Here is a 17846-nt window from a genome sequence, read left to right as displayed (position 1 = left end):
CTTCTTACTCGCGTTTTTCTATATGGTGGGTACCTTCTATAACCTTTCTCTGTTCTGACTTGTCACTCTCTGGCATTCACGGTCAATCGCTGGATGTTCTCAGTGCGAGCCTTCGCCGCGTTCGAAAACCTTGCGCGAATCTTATACACGACGAGATAGCGAATGAACCTTTAACATAATGAGCCTCATTCGTCGACAGATGAAGCCTATGTTTTCCAATGGCAGGATGCAAGAGTTCCTCCCTCCCAATCTGCGCATTTGCATTTCCGATGACGATTTTTACGTCATGTTTTGGACATTCTCCAGAGGTTCAGAGGCTTGCCGTAGAACTCTTCCTTAGCATCATCGGATTCATCATTTATCGGAGCGTATACGTTGATTAAGCTGTAGCTGCAGAATTTAGCCTTAATTGTCAACACACATACGGTTAGGTACGAGCCTCCACTGGATAAATTGTTGCTTTTGCTTTCCCAGCACTCCCAAAAAATTCCTGCCAAACCAATGTTCTGCCTTTCTACCGCCACTTTAGTAGATATGATACTTAAAAGAAGTGTCTGCAACTGCGTCTACTGCACGGAACTCCTTTTTCCGGAATTTTGGCAGCGATCTCCATTCCAAATCGATTCTTTGTCGTGTCCTATACTGCCGCTGGAAGCATATCTGTCCCATGTTACAAAACACGAAAATGAGAAAATCGCACTCAAAGTTTAAAAACAGATTTTTCTAAAATTACTTAGTTTTGATGTTATTATTTGTCCCTCTTCGAGATAATGTTAAAAAACTTCACTATATTTTGTATACAACTTGAAAGCATTTTATATGAAAAGGTATATGCAGCGAGACAAATATGCGTCCATTTTTCCAGTGGGACAAATTGTCTTCAAATTTTTTCGAATTTTTCTAATATAAACACCATGTCTTCGATTCATATTATAAAAATACATGTATAATTATAACGTTAGACAACAAAATGTCGAAAATGACAAAATGTAACATGGGCAGTTATGCTTCCACCGGCAGTATACCGTGATCCGATTTGTATCTCTGTTTTCATTGTTCGTGGTATGTAAGAGTTTCGGTATCCAATACCTACAACCTGCTGATGGATTTGCTACGATAGGCATTAGGTATACAGCCGATACGCTACAGTCCCATTTATATGGGAAACTCCATACGAAATGGGACTGTTATGCGAGTAGCGGCAGTATAGGTTGCGCAATATAGCATTCCATATTCAGCCGCTCGGCCCAAGAGAGAGGTTTTTTGAGCCGACCCTCACCAAAAATGCAAACATCTATAAGAAATAAACAGTGCGAATAGTATCTCACCAACATTGGGTGAATACAAAAATTTTTAGCGAAATTTGAATAAGTGATGTTGTGATTGACGAACTTTAATAGCCTGGCTTTACCCGGCGGTTGGATGTAATAGCTTCCAAATGTTAAGTCGAATTAAGTGAGTAAAATTCTATCAAAGCCGAAGAATCAAATCCCGTCCACTCCATGCAGTCAATCATCAAACTGGCTAATCAATTATTTTTCGCAGTTTGCATATCATTTTTCCCAGTTATTCCAATGTTCGCTCTTCTCAAAAAACGCATTTATTCTCTCATAAGAAAGTATGAAAGAATCGGGCAAAATGGACTATTCTCACGTTTTCGACAGTATGGAGTGATTGATTCTTTGGTTTTGATTATATTTGGAAGCTATTTCAGTTTATTTCTCGGGCAAAAAATAAGTTTCTATGCTATTTACTTAGCTTTCATTACGATTAGGCCATTACAAAAACTTTAAATATGATTTGCAATGGCCTTATTAGGGATAATAGAAGAAAAAGCACCTCTTTTCGCGGTTCGCACAAAATGAGACTTTGTTTTTTTATATAGGAATAGCTATTTTGTATGCCAGAAAAAAATAGTTGTTTCTAAATGAGTGTGACTGCGAGTTAATTTTTTCTCACTGTGATACTATGTACTTGGCTATGATTTTTTAAGAATACTTCCGAAGGTCGAATTTCGTCGGAATGTGATAGCATAAAAGAATAGTTACCAACATAAAAAATACTTTCAATTCTAGACATCGTTCTTTCCTATTATACCTAGGTCGAATTGTTCTTGTTTTATTAGCAAGATCAAAACAATCGCGATAAAAATACTTGTTCGATTATAACACTTAAGAAGATATGCAGCAGATAAAATACCTGCATCGTTGCAAGCACAATAAACTAGTGGCGTTTTCTTTTAAGCCAAACATAGGACGTGTACTTTGTCTTCATCATATCCGTTTCAAGCGTTTCAAACATTTCAAGCAACGATCAAGAGTTGCAAGTCTAGAAGACAAAGCTTTATAACCCTATTTTTTTCTTTTCGTTTCTCAAGGCAAACTCACGAAACACACACAACATACAGCTATACAACAGCTATGCAAGTAAAGCAAGACGAAGACTGTTTGTTGCTCTGGCTGGAATGGACCATAGCCAACATTATTACGACTTCTAGAGCGTGAAAAGAAAAAGCAGTTTTCACCCATACGGGTTTGCACTCTCAGGTTTGCATCAATTAAATGAAGCTATTTACTCACCTGAATTCACTTTTAATAACGAATGTAGTCAACCATCTGGAAGTGACAAATAACAGGACTGCAGGCGTATCCTTGCGTATTATTGATTTTAGCAACTCTTTTTGCTGACTTTTCCAGTCATATGTGAACCATATTTTAACAAGCAAAACTGTGAGTGGGTGGTTGTCCACTGTGCCATTAGGCCAGTTCTACTAGGAACAATGTTTCTACGCTTTAGAATTTAACAACCATAGTAGATTACACTAATAACCCAGCAAATTTCACTCTTCCCGAAACAATCTATCAACGTTTCCCACTTCCGTATGTTGATGTCAATTTTTTCACCTGCCTCGCACAAGCGATTTCCCTTCTGCATACACTACCTCTGGCTGTGTTCGATTTTTCCAACAGAATTTCACTTATTTCTCACTGAAAAACAATCAACCATTCCGCAGCCCTCACTTTTACCAGAAAAAAACTCTTTCAAGCCATCCACTAATCAGATTCCATGAAAACTTTTACAGATTGTGCAAAAGGAAAGAGAACAGGTAATGTACCGTAACGCGACACACAAAGAACACGCAACGTCGACGACGACGTCTCGAACTCGAATGAAGAATCTTTCGTGCTGTTTGCGAAAATGAGCAGGTACGCTGTATAGTCGTGCGCGAAGGCGAGAAAGAGATCACTAACTTGACCAACTTGCGGATGACAACAAAAAACAAAATCGATGATGACGGCTGTCAAATAATGGACAACACGCGTCAAATGACATCGCGCGTTACGAGTACATCAGAAATCAGAGACTATAAATTACAGAGGCACCGAGACGCTCAAAAACCGCTAAATTTTGAACGAAAGCGGAGAGTTACCTTTATTTATGATGGTACCCTCCGTTTTGTTTCAAAATTAAGCGGATTTTGAGTGTCTCGGCGTCTCTGTAATCTATATAAGTCTCTGTAGTTATGAGTTTTGCTTGCGGGGCGTTTTCTGATCTTTGTGATGGATAATAAGGTTCCGATGTTTCTGTTCCTTTATAGTTTCTAGGTTTCTGATCCTAAGGGTAACGTGCATGTTGGACTGAATCCTCAGATGTATGCGCGAATATATGCAAGATGCAACCACAGACAAACAGACATAACACTCGTTTTACATTCATCGTACCGATTAAACCGTCATTTCAAATTTGGGCTTAGTTGGGAATGTCTCCGTTTTGGTCAAATTACGATAATTTTTGTTGATTTTTCTTCCAAGAGTTATGTCTGTTTGTCTGTGATGCAACTGTATGTGCTTCTTCACTCTTCAGTAGTGGTAGAGATCGTCTTGCAATTTGCAAACAAAAGACAAACAGCGGATGTCGCAAATGCAGAATTCACGAAAAAATGAACATTTTTGAATCGATCATACACTATTCGCTTCTGTTGCCGATGATGCATTTATCGGCATTTGATTTTATCACGAGTACAGCTCATCATGAACATAGCAAGTTCGTTCAAAAATTGAATATTGAACTTAGAACGCGGCCGATTTAATGGATACACTCAACCCCAGCTAATATGAAAAATACCTCGTTCAATTTGGGCGAGTTCATTTTTAATCTGAATATTTGGTAATTCTATTCATTTTCACATACACGCAAGCCGTGCACCCTATGAACTTGTTGTTCTGATTTGACGAAAACAAACGTTTTGAACAAGGATGGTTCGATCACTTTGACTCAATTTTGATTCATGTAACAGTACCGTCAGAGCGGAGCAAAATTTGACGTGATATATGAATCATTTATAGAACAAGTTATTATCTACAATTTTGCTGAATAAAGTTTCGCTGTATCTTTTGTATTTACGGTGCTACAATGCTAGTACCTCTTTATTAACTAAATGAACGTTCATTTAGTCACTAAAGAGTTACTAGCATTGTAGCGCCGTAACTACAAAAGATACAGCAAAACTTTATTCAGCAAAATTGTAGATAATAACTTGTTCTATAAATGTCTCATATATCACTTTACCAAATTTTGCTCGGTTGAGACGGTAGTCTTAAATTGTAGAAGAGGTAATTGGCTCGGCAGTTTCGACTAAAATGGTCTATTTTGAGTACTGGCGAGAGGTAAGTTCTATATGAGCTATATAGACCAAATCATCATACCGTCAATTGACAGATACTGACGCCCTTGTTTACGTTTTGGAAAATTTTTCTTTTCGTTTATAGCGAATGTAGCGAGTGTTTTAACAGTTTACAGGCATATTGGCTTTTAAATTTAGTCCTAATGCTGGTTAAACTCGGTTTAAACAACAAACTTGCCGTTTAAACAGGTGAAACTTTTTTGGACTCTGCGGTCTGTTTGTAAACAAGGGCGCCAGTATCTGCCAGATGACGTCACCTTGATTTGGTCTATTACCAAAGCTCTTGAGCAAGAGGAAACGCATTAAGTTTTGACGTAGGACTACGTCTTACGGCAAGTTTTGAGATAGGGTGTCATTCCAAAAAATCGAAAAATGCGAGCGTCACAAAAAATGTAAGGTATTAAGCGCTAATAGCTCAGCGATTTTACGATCGATTTTCAATATTCCTACACGTTACACCATTCGATCGGAAAATCTTCTAAGAATTGACCCAAATGAAGAAAAGTATGGATTCTTGATGTTGAACTGTTGAAAAATTGAAAATAGCGAACCTATATTTTACCAAAATTCTCGCTTTGTGGTTGGTTGGAAGATTCTTTACGATGATCTAAACCTGTACCAATTTGATATCTGTGCTTGGGAAGTAAGCCAAAACAAGTGACAAATTCTCCCCCTTTCAGCAAAATTTCTTAACACCGCGGTTAAACCTGGACCATTTTGATGTCCTTGCTTGGGAAGTATGCCAGAAAGAGTGACAAAACCCCCTCGTACCAACAAATTTCTTACGAACGCCATTAAACCTAGTCAAAATTGAGGTCTGTGTGTGCCAGAAAAAATGACACAAGTTCATTGTCCCAACAGATCACAAATTCTTTACTGCGAGACGACTAAACCTCGGCGAATTTGATATCTGTGTTGGAAAAATTATTGGTTTGTGGTGAAAAATGATGGTTTGTGGCTCAACAAAATAACAGTTTTGTAGCATGGTTTTGATGGAAAACAATTGATTTATTGAGTTTACTGAAATCAGTTCTGTGCTCAACTATCAAGATAACCGCGATGTGAGGATTTTTCTTGCAAGCTGCAATTAAATTTGCGATAAAGATTGAACAATAAAATATTTATAATGTTGCTAATATTAAATTATTGAAACTGTGTGTATTTTATTCGGGTTAGCATTATTCAGCACAGCTGTCAAAATGTGAAAATACTTTCCTCTCCCTTATTCTCACGCAAAGCAAAACAAAATATCAGCAAACTCGCAGTCTCAAATTGAAGTGAAGTTGAGTGAAGTCGTCAAAGTTTGCATGAAAACAGAATTTTGCCCTAGTTCGTGGGCTTCTTTATGTCTTTTATCTGCGTACTGATAACGGTTGAATTACTCATCGTTCACTAATTAACTTAAATTGTTTGTGATCTTTTAAAAATTTCAAATACCGTAAAATGGCGCTTATAAATATTGATGGCGATCCATGGTAGGTGGCTCAAATAAATACCTAATTAAATTTAGTTCAATTAAATTTGATTGGAATTGCTGCACTTCTACCACCTTCTACTAACAGGCTTAGTGATCTTGACGCCTGTGAACGCTTGAGCAATGAAATTCAATCGCAGCTGGTGGCCCGTAATCGAGAGAATCAACTATCTCGTGAGTATTCGTCCATATCCGGTCAGGTAAGGGTGCGGCTAAAGCAATTCGGATCAGAACTTGAGCAGCTAAATAAAAAACTCGGCTACATATCCGTTTCGCTTACCGCGGCCGAAGCGGAACGGCGACAACGTCAAGTGGAAGCACTACAGTCAAAGCTCGTGCAGCTGCAGCGCCAATTTAGCACGGTGGAAGCTTCCGCTGAGAGAGCTAGCCTTTTCGCCTCAGGCAACAACCGCTTGTTTGACGATGACGATGACGATCCGGCGCTAATCAGACCGGAGTCTAGCTATACGGTGTCAGACTTGAGAGCACAACAAACACGAATCCTAGAAGACCAAAACGAGGGCTTGGAAGCGTTGTCAAAGGTGATTTCTCGACAGAAAGTACTTGCTACCCAAATCGGCAGCGAAGTAGATCGGCATAATGGTACGGCAATCGCGTTTAACAGATCACGTTTTACTTGATAGAGAAATGTCTACTTTCAGAAATCTTAGACAACCTGGCAGATACTATGGAAACTACAGACGCTCGATTGAATCGCGAGACTCGTCAAATCGGTGTCGTTACGGTGCAAGATTCCACTTGGGGCTATTGGATGATCATTGGCATTTTGGCAGCTGCGATAATCATTGTAGCAATCCTTTAGCTGTTGATGCTTGGTTTTTTGGTCGAAGGTACCAGTAGATCAGAAAACAATGTTTTTGTTTAAAGAGATGTGGTTTGTTCTAACTGTAAATGGGTACTAACAGTGGTAAACCTATCTAGAACGTGTAATCTTTGTTCCATGTATTTTTTTATCAGCAATAACCTTCAACTATGCATGAACCGAATGAATTGAAATCAAGTTTTTTGAACCATCCGGGTGCAAAAACATATGTATATGCTATCATTATTATTACGCTCGCAAAATTGTATAATAACTACTAAAATAAGATACTGAAATGATTTGTGAATATACGATTCAGGTGATAATCTAACTCGATGAGTATTTTGAAATTCCTGGAAATTTCTCGATAATAAAAACACCCGTTTGTCAGAATCAATGATCAGCTACGTAACTTTAATATTCAAATAGTTTTCCCCTGCTTTTTTTTATCTCATATCCCTAGTTCTTTGCATTTTTATTTCTACATTATCCGATGAAAAATTTCACCTTCCTGACCCTAAAAGTATTAAACATTGAAATAGTGAACTTACGCTGGATTTATTATATTTTTAAAAAACCCCTAACAAATCCGATCGAATAAACCCAAAACTGTTTGAGATCCGACCATTGCCTGAAGATTAACGCAATTGACATGATGCAAACTATGGTAGACAGAACACGTACCCGTGTTTTTAGGAAAGGCATCACTATCCCGGCGGCCGTTGCAACCAAGAGCAGAACTACTTGGAGCACGGTCAAAACGACGTTTATCAGCTTCACTACGACCGCTCGTGCGTTCGAGTTGTCTATTCCTTCTACCGTCACGTATTGCTGCTGAGATATATGTTCCATTTTGGAAACCCTAGTTTGACAGTTTTCCATTATTTCGTAAACGTCCCGCAATCGTTCGTCACTTTGGTACTGAACTTTTTCCTCCAAATCCGCGATAGCCTGTTTTAGGTTTTCAATTTCGTTTTGATGAAGCTCTGTCAAATCGTTAAGTTGTTCCTCCAGTCGCTCTGCACGATACCGTTCAGTATCTAATGCTATGGCCAGTTCGGTAAAATCCTTATGTAAACCCTCTAATCTGTCGATTTTTCCTTTTATTCGATCGTGCTCTTCCCGGATTTCATTGTTCGCTTTATAGCTTGTACAATGACTCCTCCTTAACATACGATGTTTTCCAGAGCTTAGTGGAATGCTATCACTCGTAACACTACTGCATTCGCTGTCGTGTTCGCTATACTTTCCTTCGATATCTCCAATTATACCTGGACTAGATATCGCTATGTCATCCGAAGGATTAACGCCCTTACTGATGTTTAGATTTTCATAGCGAAGCGATGTCTCATCATCAATGTGTGATGGGTGTAAAGTTCTATTGATATCACCAGTGTTGGGCTCGGTGTACCAAGTAGATGAAAGTTGATTTATGTTGTCGGCGCTGCCGAATTTGTTCTTGATGAGATGCGCAAACTCTCTGGGTTTCGACATTACACTTGCTGATAGTCCACTAACACCGTCTCGTATATTGCCGCCGACGTTTCGTAAACCTTGGCCCACATCACGCAGCATTTCTCTTGGCTGGCGAACACTTTGTTGCTGCTTTTGATGATGCTGTAAATCTTTGTATCTCTTGCTATACGATTCAAGCTTTTTCTGTAGCTGCAAAATGTTATGGGCACTCTTTTGATTTTTCTTTTCAAAAACTGCTTTAATTCTCTGCAGTTGTTGCTTATCAGCACTGGCAGCTAATTTTAAGTACTCGTTAACATTAGCATCCCTGGCTGTTTGTTCTTTCTTTATTGATTCTTTCGTACAAGCAATCTTGGTAGTGATACGATTGCACGCTAATGAGCTGCTCGTCCTATGGTGTCCCTTGTAAAACGGTTTCGAATCATTCGAGTCATTACTTAGTTGGGAAATTGTAGTGAGATTGCCGTCATTCTCATCCCCCTGAATGGATGTGATAATAGTTTCTTCATTGTCTTTTGCTTCCTCCGCGCCAGAGGCGTTGTCTGTAACAGATAATGATCCCTCCCGTTCAGACATAGTGTAACCCGTTTGCATAACGACTGCCTGCGTAACTAAATTAGCAGAAGCATTTACTCGCTTACGACTTGGAGATGTTTCCCGACTTGAATGTTTGCTCTCTATTGATGATGGGTGGGACGTCACTCTTAATGACTCCATGAACTTCGTACTTCTTTTGGAATTGCTCGAAAACGCAGCAGAGCACCTACATTCTATTGATGGTTATGAGCTGTTCTACTAACCAGTGGAACATTGCATTATTTAATTTTAAATTATTTTTACGCACCTATCATTGAGCAGTTTTGTGTAAAACTGTAAGTACAATTGCAAATTAATTCTCTGTTCATCTAATACAAAGAGTTCTTACTCACATGATTTATTCCGGTACTAAGCTAGTTTTTTTGCGTGGTCAATCATCGAGCTTCTATATCTAAAAAAAATCAAAGACTGTTGTTCATCTAGTTCGATGGACATTCCGGAAAATAAATCCTTTACTTACTGCTAATTCGTATCCTAGCGAAAATTTTATGTCTCCTCAAGCTCCTCAATCATTTTTCGATTTTTTCGGTTGTCCTTTCATTCTGACGTTTCATCAGCAAGCAACGGCCAACGTAATTTACAAAAAGGTACAGTAAAACACTCTGCTATAGTGCTTTCCAGTAAAGTTCGGGTTGATGCACGGCACAGAACAGAAGTGGAAGTAGAAATCCAAACACGTACATGTTACCTTCTACAGATACTAACGAACCTGGTGGAAGCGAGTCACTTTTTTCCACGAAAACACACGAACGCATACGAATGCACACAGCCCGGTGTCACCAATACACTCTTACATATGATTTGACAGTACCCCCATACTGATGGGCCCCTCGTTGCTGGGCCCCAAACAACAATGGCCGCTCCATATATTTTCTATGAAATGATTTCCCGCCCAGTGTTTTGACGTTTTAGATTGCGGTCATAGAAAAATGGCGGAGTGCCGGAGGGTCGAATGCACACGAAAGCATGTGAAAGCTGCTATGCGATTGGCAGCGAGCGTTCTGCTTATATTGCTGTTATTCGCTATTATGCGAAAATCTTCCCAAAGAAAAATAAAAACAAAAATCACTCTGTTACCAGTTTTGATCGCCGAATCGTTCGGACTTCCACTTCTGTTCTGTGTGCACGGGGTTATAATCACTTTAACGGGAAACTAGCAGTCATAAACTTTTCGTCGGAGAGCCCAATTTTGGAAGCAGTTTTTGGGCCCAAAAGCGGGGCTCTGTTTATAGAAATGTATTCACTGCTTTTTTCTTGCCAATCTGAACACAGCGAATATATTTTCATGAACAAAATTTTTGTTTCAACCAAAAAAACTGCTTTTGAAATTTGCAGAATCGATGACGACTAATTTCTAATTACTTAACTTCTAAACGTTCTAAACTAATTAAGCAGTACGCACCGTTTTACATCATTGTGAATTAAACCTTCACTTTTTTATTACCACAAAAAAATGACAGGTAGTTGCTTGTGTTCGAGTTGTCAAAATTTCTTCGGTAAATAACAAGATTTTTTCTTGAGCTGTTTTCTTTTTAGCAGCGTACCCTCCTTTATTATATACCGTTTTTGTTTTTGCTTAGGTTTGCTTAGTTTCGCTCTGGGTTGCACTTTTTAGACAACGGGTTTGCACTGAGTTTTTTCACAGTTTAAACCTCGCAATAGATCATTTTGCGATGACGTCATTTTGCCGTCAAATGACACCACTTGGTGGTTTGTTTACATGTTTTTGTCACATCCAGCGGTTTCGATTTGAAATTTCGTGAAGGATTACTGCATCAGGTGCTTTAAAATGCATGCAAGGTACTTTCTCTTAAATAAAAACTACATTTTTTTATCATTATCTGCCGGACAAAGATAGAAAACTCAATTCAAACTTTAACACCATGTAAACAAACCACCAAGTGCTGTCAAAAAAGTGTGGTTAGGAGCCCCCGTGTAATGATCTATAAGCAATACACTGACAACTCGAAAACGTTTGTTTATGCTCGCGAAAATATTTGTTTATTCAGTGGTCAGTTGGAATAAACCCAGGTTAAAAAACAAAAACGCTAATAGACCAAATCAAGGTGACGTCATCTGGCAGATACTGACGCCCTTGTTTACAAACAGACCGCAGAGTCCAAAAAAGTTTTAGTTGTTTAAACGGCAAGTTTGTTGTTTAAACCGAGTTTAAACAGCATTAGGACTAAATTTAGAAACCATTATACCTGTAAAATGTTAAAAAACACGTTACATTCGCTATAAACAAAAAGGAAAGTTTTCCAAAATGTACACACTTAACAAAAAGCACCGAATTCGGTAAAATTTTACCGAAATCTAAACAGCTGAACGTTCGGTAAAAATTTCGATGGTGCCAATCGACGTTTACAGATCATTAATAATGTTTGGTGCAATAAAAAATTTTACCGAACGTTCTGCTGTTTAGATTTCGGTAAAATTTTACCGAACCGATTAAGTGTGTAAACAAGGGCGCCAGTATCTGTCAATTGACGGTATGATGATTTGGTCTATTGATGTCTATAAGAGGGTGTCCCACTTTGGAATATCGAAAACTAAATGATTTTCGCAAATATTTTTCGGATGCTGGAATTTATGTTAAGTGTTGGGGTACTTTGTTTATTGATTAAGGTAAATATATTTGAAGATGATTTTGTATTTTTTGGATGCCAAAATAGTGATTATTAAAGTGTTGGCAGCTGGGCGCGTGGATGCTCTCTAGAATATACAGAACTTGCTAATCTGCAGTGCAGTTATGTTGGTGGTTTGTTTTCCCCCAGTTTGATAAACGTCATGGAAAAACCAACAGCAGCAGAAACAAATCGCGTGTACGTATACGCGGCATTGTGCGTACGGTAACTGTCAGCAATCTCAATAGCTTGCTGGCGGTATACGTGCCGGGCACCCACGGAGTATCGGAGAACGGATTTTAATGATGATTTAGATGCTTTAGCCACAGAGAACAGATTAACAGGCTCGAAGAACGTAATCGATTTTTGTGTGTAAAATCTGCCGGTGGCGCTCTTCAGAAATAGTTTGCACTTTAACCAATATTACTTTGTGCTCGAGTTACAATGTAGCGATGGCAGCGACATCAAGTTTTAGTTTGCCACTTACTGCTCGAGGGGTGGTCCATCGTAGGATTACTCGTTGATTACATAAAAACTTTTAACACACTTCTCGTCAATTACCTGGTAGTCTGTTTTCTGTGGCTTTAGGCACGGTTATTAGCACCCCATCGGCAGACAACCATGTTTTCGCCGCCAACATCTCGTGTGTGCGAAAATGAGATAGCATGTCAGCACTGCGTTTCACTCAACTGCCAGCAGTCTGATTTGGGCCCGCTGTCAAATTTTGAGCCCCGGACATGCTGTCGCTGACGTTTACTGCAGTTCGATATAGAGATGTCGATGGGTTGGTTATTAGCGTGGTTATTTTCTGCGTTTACCACGCATGTTTGCAATTTAGTAATTTGAACTATCAGTTTTTCGTTATTGCCTCCCCACTTTTAAATAATTACCATTAAAAAAGAATTTGCGTAGGACTCGTTAAATTGCTGCCAGGTGAAATATAGAAACATACATATCTTCATCCTCACCTTATATATGCTCTCATTGAGTAAAACAACTATCAATCTGTCAAATGTCAAATGTGAAATGGTTCGCATTCTAAAGTCTGAACTGATTTTAACCACTCGAGGAGAAATAGCCATCGAACTGTCAAATTTTAAGTAAAAAGTTAAAAATTTCGCGAAATGGTTCACAGCCTAACTCGGGGTAAAAGTAGCGAGGGGATGCGCTGTGCTATCCCTTGTTATGTATTTGACGGAGGATAACATCGCGCTTCCAAAACTGTCAACGCTTCCAAAAGTGTCAAATTTCAATGCAGTAACATAGCGAGAAAAAATAAGAAAAAAGCAAAACATCGAGTTTCATTGTTCGATGTTGTACTCGCTGCTCTCGTTAATGGAGCATTCCGTTGGGGCGAACCAACCAACGGTTGAAAAAACCCCATCGACATCTGCATATCTGCATAGCTGCAGTGAACGTCAGCGACAGCATGTCCTGGGCTTAAAATTTGACAGCGGGCTCAAATCAGACTGGTGGCAGTTGAGTGAAACGCAGTGCTGACATGCTATCTCATTTTCGCACACACGAGATGTCGGCGGCGAAAATATGGTTGCCTGCCGATGGGGTGGTTGAAAGCCCCATCAAAATAGTATTAAACAGGCCTATGACAGGAAGCCATGTTTTAGTGACTAGAATCGCAGCTCGCTTCCTACATGCTTTACACGAAGCTGAAACTAATACATGTTTACCATACCTAAGCTGTTGCATACGATTCACGAACACTACTTTATCCGAAGCGAAGTTTGTTGTGGGCTCGAAACGAGACGGGCTCAAAATTTATGTTACAAACAAACCCTGCGCATTCATATAGGGATGTCACCGGCCTGGTATTAAATTAATAAATAAATGGAGCATTCCCTTGAAAAGTAGTCGGAAGCCCCCCGCACAATCATTTGCCGTTTTCTCAACAGTTGCCGTCCTGAATTTTGACTGTTCTCTGACAGCAAAACAAATGAAAATCTGAAAAAAATTTCTCACCAGTCGAGCAAGCATCTGTCATCTGCTCTGCGATTCTATCCTTGCGAGTTCGTGTGAGTTTCTGCAATTCTTCAACGCCTTCAATGAACTAAAAATTAAATCTTTGCTTTACAGGTAAAGATTTCGAAGCTAATTGCATTGTGCGATACTATTTCGTGATTAAATGGCATCAAAAACTCCAATGCTTCGTGCCGCTGCGGTAAGTTGCGAACTGCATAATTTTTGCAAGAAAATTCGTCGACCTGTTACGTAAATAGTCTAACGCAACTATGATGTAGTTCACATAGTTTTTTTTTGGCGAAATAGTCATTATGGTAGTCTATGAAATAGTAATTGAATTTTTCAGGTTCGCGGGTTTGCTGCTCAAGCACAAGCAGCAGCAAGCCGTGGCAGCGGAGAAGCTCAATGCACCACCCTACCAAACAAGTTGACGGTGGCTTCTGCTGAACCGAATGCTGCTGTGGTCAGGGTTTCTATTGCTTATCGGTAATATAAGCTAAATGTTCAACCAGAACGTTGTCTATTTTACTATTTTCTTGTTTTGTTTTATTAGAGCTGGATCTCGCAACGAAACCGCTGAAAATCTTGGTGCTTCGCATGTCCTCCGAGCAGCGGCTGGGCTTTCTACGAAGACTGCCACCGGATTTGGCATCACTCGCAATTTACAACAAGTCGGTGGGTCGTTGACTGCAACCGGCGATCGTGAGCTGGTCACTTATACTGTAGCCGTGACCAAAGATCACTTGGAAACTGGTTTGAAATATTTGGAAGCAGCCGCAACCGGTCATGTTTTCAAGCCATGGGAACTTGCTGATTTAACTACGTTGATCAAGGGAGACATCGCACGAGTCCCAGTGGAAGTGCAGGCCGTGGAAGCTCTGCATAAGGCTGCCTTCCATACCGGTTTGGGCAACTCCGTGTTTTGCCCGAAGTATATGGCTGGAAAGCATTCTTCGGAGACAATGCAACATTTCGCAGCTTCTAATTGTACCGCAAATCGGGCAGCAGTTTCCGGAGTGGGCGTTGACCATCAATTGCTGGTCGGATTCGCTCAGTCTTTGAGTTTGGAATCCGGTGCTGGTAGTGAATCGAAATCCAGCTTTAACAGTAGCGAAATTCGTCATGAGCGTGGAGGTTCGCGCGCGGCAGTAGCTGTTGCTGCACAAGCAGTTGGTTGGAACAATCTGAAGGAATGTTTGGCTTACATTGTGCTACAGGCTGCTGCCGGATCGGGACCGGTTACCAAACGTGGAGCCAATAATGGCCTGCTTACCAGACAGTTAGGCAGCGGTGTAGAGTCGAGCTCCCTTAACTCCACCTATACCGATAATGGTCTGTTCGGATTCGTAGTGGCTGGTAAAGGTAAGGAAGTCGGTCAAGCCGTTGAAGCTGGAGTCAAGGGTTTGAAGTCATTGAGCGTCAGCGATGCGGATGTCGCTCGCGGTAAGGCCGTTACTTTGGCCTGGATTCTGGATTATCTGGAAAACCATTCAACACTGGCATTTGATCTGGGTGAGCAGGCTGCTTTGCTCGGACAAATTTACGGTAAAAATGAACTTGCTGCCGCCATCAATGGGGTGACCACCGGCGATGTACAAGCTGTAAGTTCCTGCTAAATTTGCTCTCTAGAATTGAGTATTAATAATTTATTTTATTTTTGATCAGGCTGCCAAAAAAGTTGCATCTAGTAAATTAGCCATTGGTGCGGTTGGAAATTTGAGCAGCGTTCCGTATCTGTGCAATTTGCATTAGATTTGTAGCCAACAAGATTAATCGAGAAGGCGCCTGTAGCTGTTTCCTTCACGCAACGGACATGATAATCGTGAAAAAGGAAACCCAAAAATTAAGTGAAAGTACTCGGAGTATCATAACGAGAATAAAATGTGGTTAAATAGGTTATTTTGTCTTAGTTGCAACTGTAATGACTGCCCAACTATTGCAAGAACAGAAATTGTTACGATGTCACAGAGGTGTTTTGTAGCTTTAGTTACAAAGCAATGTTTTACTCCGGTGTAAAATCACAAAGCTACTTTCGAAGTTACAACGTTCAAGAGTCATAACTTGTTATTAATTTAAAATTTAAGAATTGAATTTCGGATGTAGTGATCGTCTTTCTTGGATTTTTTGTTAAATTATATCCCATTTGACTTGAAGCCGATAAACAAAAATATACTCTATATAAATCAAAATATATTATCGTTAGCAAAACTTTTCCGCTTATTTTCCATCTGCTATTCGCAACATTTCATCTAGTGAAACTATTTTTTCGCGGGGCTTACCTTGTTGTGTTCCTCTTCGGCATTCTTCCTTATCTATCGCTTGCCAGCCAGCCCAGGTTACCACTCGTCGACCGTTTAAATCTAAGCCCGGCTTAGACTCGCTCGCTCGAATGACATTGTTGTGGAAATCCTTACAAATCGAATTTGCCACACCAAACGAACCATTCATCGTTGTTAAAATAACTCCAGTTGGTCCAGTTGCCAACCAACCAGAGACGTAAAGTCCCTTTTCGTATTTATCCTCGATATCATCGATAGTTTGATCGCTTCCGGTCAGTGATTTCTTTAGGACGCGTCCAGCCGCGTTACATACGTGTCCGTTGCGATCGTCAAAATTTAAACTTTTGTCCGCATTCGTAGACATATAGCCAATGCTGCGGCACACGAGATCGGTTTCAATCGTCTCATTTTCATTAGTGGGAACGGCTTTGCTCTCAACTAGTTTATTAACCACATATTCTACTGCCTGTACCCGTGAACCACCGATTATTTTCACCGGAGAGCGGTGGAATATGGGCAAGAATGAGCCACATATGCCATCAGAATTTTTCTGCTCGGACAAACTTTTCAACATAAGCTCCGTTATACGTTTTCTCGGTCGCTGAAGATTGGGCAGATATTCCTCAACGTCTGAAACACTGTACAGTGAATTTTCTATTAAATTAATCATAGATTGTGCCTATATACTTAGGAAGTCTTCTGGCCTCCAGACGGTGGCACATCGGGGTAACTTAAGCATTTCCCGTAGTTCCTTAATGGTAAAAGCTGCTTGTAATGGACCTCTACGGCCTACTAATAACACTTTTTTGATATTGCTACGCGATAATACCTCCAGAGCGTATTCTGTAATGTCTGTTTTCTAGAACAACAGAGAATCAAAATAACAAACCACAAATTGACTGATGATTTTTGCAAACCTTCAACTCATCTGCTCCGGAAAGGATAATCCGAGCTATGTCTACAGCAACATTTCCCTGCCCGAGCAGTGTCAGGGTGCGGCCACTCAAGTCCGGATTGAGATTTTCGAAACCTGGCAGACCGTTATACCAGGCAACAAATTCTCGTGCCGAAAGTACATTAGTCAAGGTTTCATTCGGAATGTTTAATTTGCGATCTTTATCTGCTCCATAGGTCTAATTATGGTGAATTTTTCTGTTAGATTTAGTTCAACATTTTAATGTCAATTCTTACCAGTAGCACGGCATGATATCTGCTTCTCAAGTCTTCAATGCTAAAATCCTTCCCCAGGGTCAAGTTTCCCAGGAATCTGACACGAGGATTTTCGGCTGTTTTCGTAAAAGTATTAATAACATTTTTTACCTCTGGGTGGTCTGGTGCGACACCGAACCTGAAAACACGAATACCTGTGTATAGCCGGTTTTGAAAAAAAGGTATTCGATTTACCTGACCAGTCCGAAAGGAACCGGTAGTTTCTCTACGATATCGATCTGTGAGTTGTCCAAATGTTTCAGTATGTATTGAGCGGCATAAAAACCAGCTGGTCCCGCTCCAACGATGCATACTCGCTTTTGTACCGTATTTGCTGAGCTGGCAAATCGGGTTCCGGTAGAAAACAGTTTAAGTAATCGGTTATTTGCTCTTAGTTGCATAGTTTGATATTATGAGGTAGATGGTTGTTCTTTGCTCTGTAAAATAAATTGGAAAGATCTTTATTTCTAAAGAGATCTTTTCGAAATTTTACTATTACTACCTCTAATAAAAGGAAAGGAAATTGTTTATGCTTCGGCACTTTTGCAACCTAGCGTAACTGTAAATAAAATGTAAACAAACCGAGTGAAAGAACTTTGTTTTCAGAGATGCCAGATTTTATTTAATAAAAAGATATTTGAAGCTACTCGAATTCTGATTCGATAAGATTGTAACGATTGTAAATGCTGTTGCTAATGCT

At 39.8% G+C, this 17846-nt stretch overlaps 5 protein-coding genes across 7 annotated transcripts in view; 2 read left to right on the top strand and 3 right to left on the bottom strand.

Annotated features, from left to right (window-relative positions):
• LOC128738228 (transmembrane protein 184B) overlaps nucleotides 1-3146 on the bottom strand; it is a 59615-nt gene extending 56469 nt beyond the window's left edge. Inside the window, exon 1 of one of the 3 annotated variants that reach the window (XM_053833213.1) lies at nucleotides 2580-3146. The gene's annotated coding sequence lies outside the window, so the exon portion shown is untranslated. The remainder of the gene's footprint in view (nucleotides 1-2579) is intronic. The other 2 variants (XM_053833212.1, XM_053833214.1) reach the window with 2 other exon arrangements.
• Nucleotides 3147-5991: 2845 nt separating this feature from the next.
• LOC128733792 (syntaxin-8) lies at nucleotides 5992-7383 on the top strand. The gene is made up of 3 exons (XM_053827591.1): nucleotides 5992-6159; nucleotides 6247-6761; nucleotides 6821-7383. Exons 1-3 carry the CDS (start codon nucleotides 6128-6130, stop codon nucleotides 6979-6981), a joined length of 708 nt encoding a protein of 235 aa, XP_053683566.1. The 5' UTR covers nucleotides 5992-6127; the 3' UTR covers nucleotides 6982-7383.
• Nucleotides 7374-9569, bottom strand: LOC128733791 (transmembrane and coiled-coil domains protein 1). The gene is made up of 3 exons (XM_053827590.1): nucleotides 9515-9569; nucleotides 9387-9445; nucleotides 7374-9327 (listed from the first exon to the last, which is right to left on the bottom strand). The coding sequence occupies exon 3, from the start codon at nucleotides 9172-9174 to the stop codon at nucleotides 7543-7545; it is 1632 nt and encodes a 543-aa protein (XP_053683565.1). The 5' UTR covers nucleotides 9175-9327; nucleotides 9387-9445; nucleotides 9515-9569; the 3' UTR covers nucleotides 7374-7542.
• Nucleotides 9570-13648: 4079 nt separating this feature from the next.
• On the top strand, nucleotides 13649-15831 carry LOC128733379 (cytochrome b-c1 complex subunit 2, mitochondrial). The gene is made up of 5 exons (XM_053826931.1): nucleotides 13649-13711; nucleotides 13773-13857; nucleotides 14005-14144; nucleotides 14212-15259; nucleotides 15324-15831. The coding sequence occupies exons 2-5, from the start codon at nucleotides 13822-13824 to the stop codon at nucleotides 15408-15410; spliced, it is 1311 nt and encodes a 436-aa protein (XP_053682906.1). The 5' UTR covers nucleotides 13649-13711; nucleotides 13773-13821; the 3' UTR covers nucleotides 15411-15831.
• Nucleotides 15788-17718, bottom strand: LOC128733378 (NADPH:adrenodoxin oxidoreductase, mitochondrial). The gene is made up of 6 exons (XM_053826930.1): nucleotides 17649-17718; nucleotides 17342-17583; nucleotides 17129-17285; nucleotides 16855-17070; nucleotides 16625-16796; nucleotides 15788-16567 (listed from the first exon to the last, which is right to left on the bottom strand). The coding sequence occupies exons 2-6, from the start codon at nucleotides 17545-17547 to the stop codon at nucleotides 15876-15878; spliced, it is 1443 nt and encodes a 480-aa protein (XP_053682905.1). The 5' UTR covers nucleotides 17548-17583; nucleotides 17649-17718; the 3' UTR covers nucleotides 15788-15875.
• Nucleotides 17719-17846: the final 128 nt, after the last annotated feature.

Source organism: Sabethes cyaneus, chromosome 2 (genome assembly GCF_943734655.1).
Source record: "Sabethes cyaneus chromosome 2, idSabCyanKW18_F2, whole genome shotgun sequence".
In the NCBI taxonomy this organism is placed as follows: Eukaryota; Metazoa; Arthropoda; class Insecta; order Diptera; family Culicidae; genus Sabethes; species Sabethes cyaneus.
The sequence above is the reverse complement of the archived record's forward strand: the minus strand, read 5'-3'. Positions and strand labels throughout refer to the sequence as shown.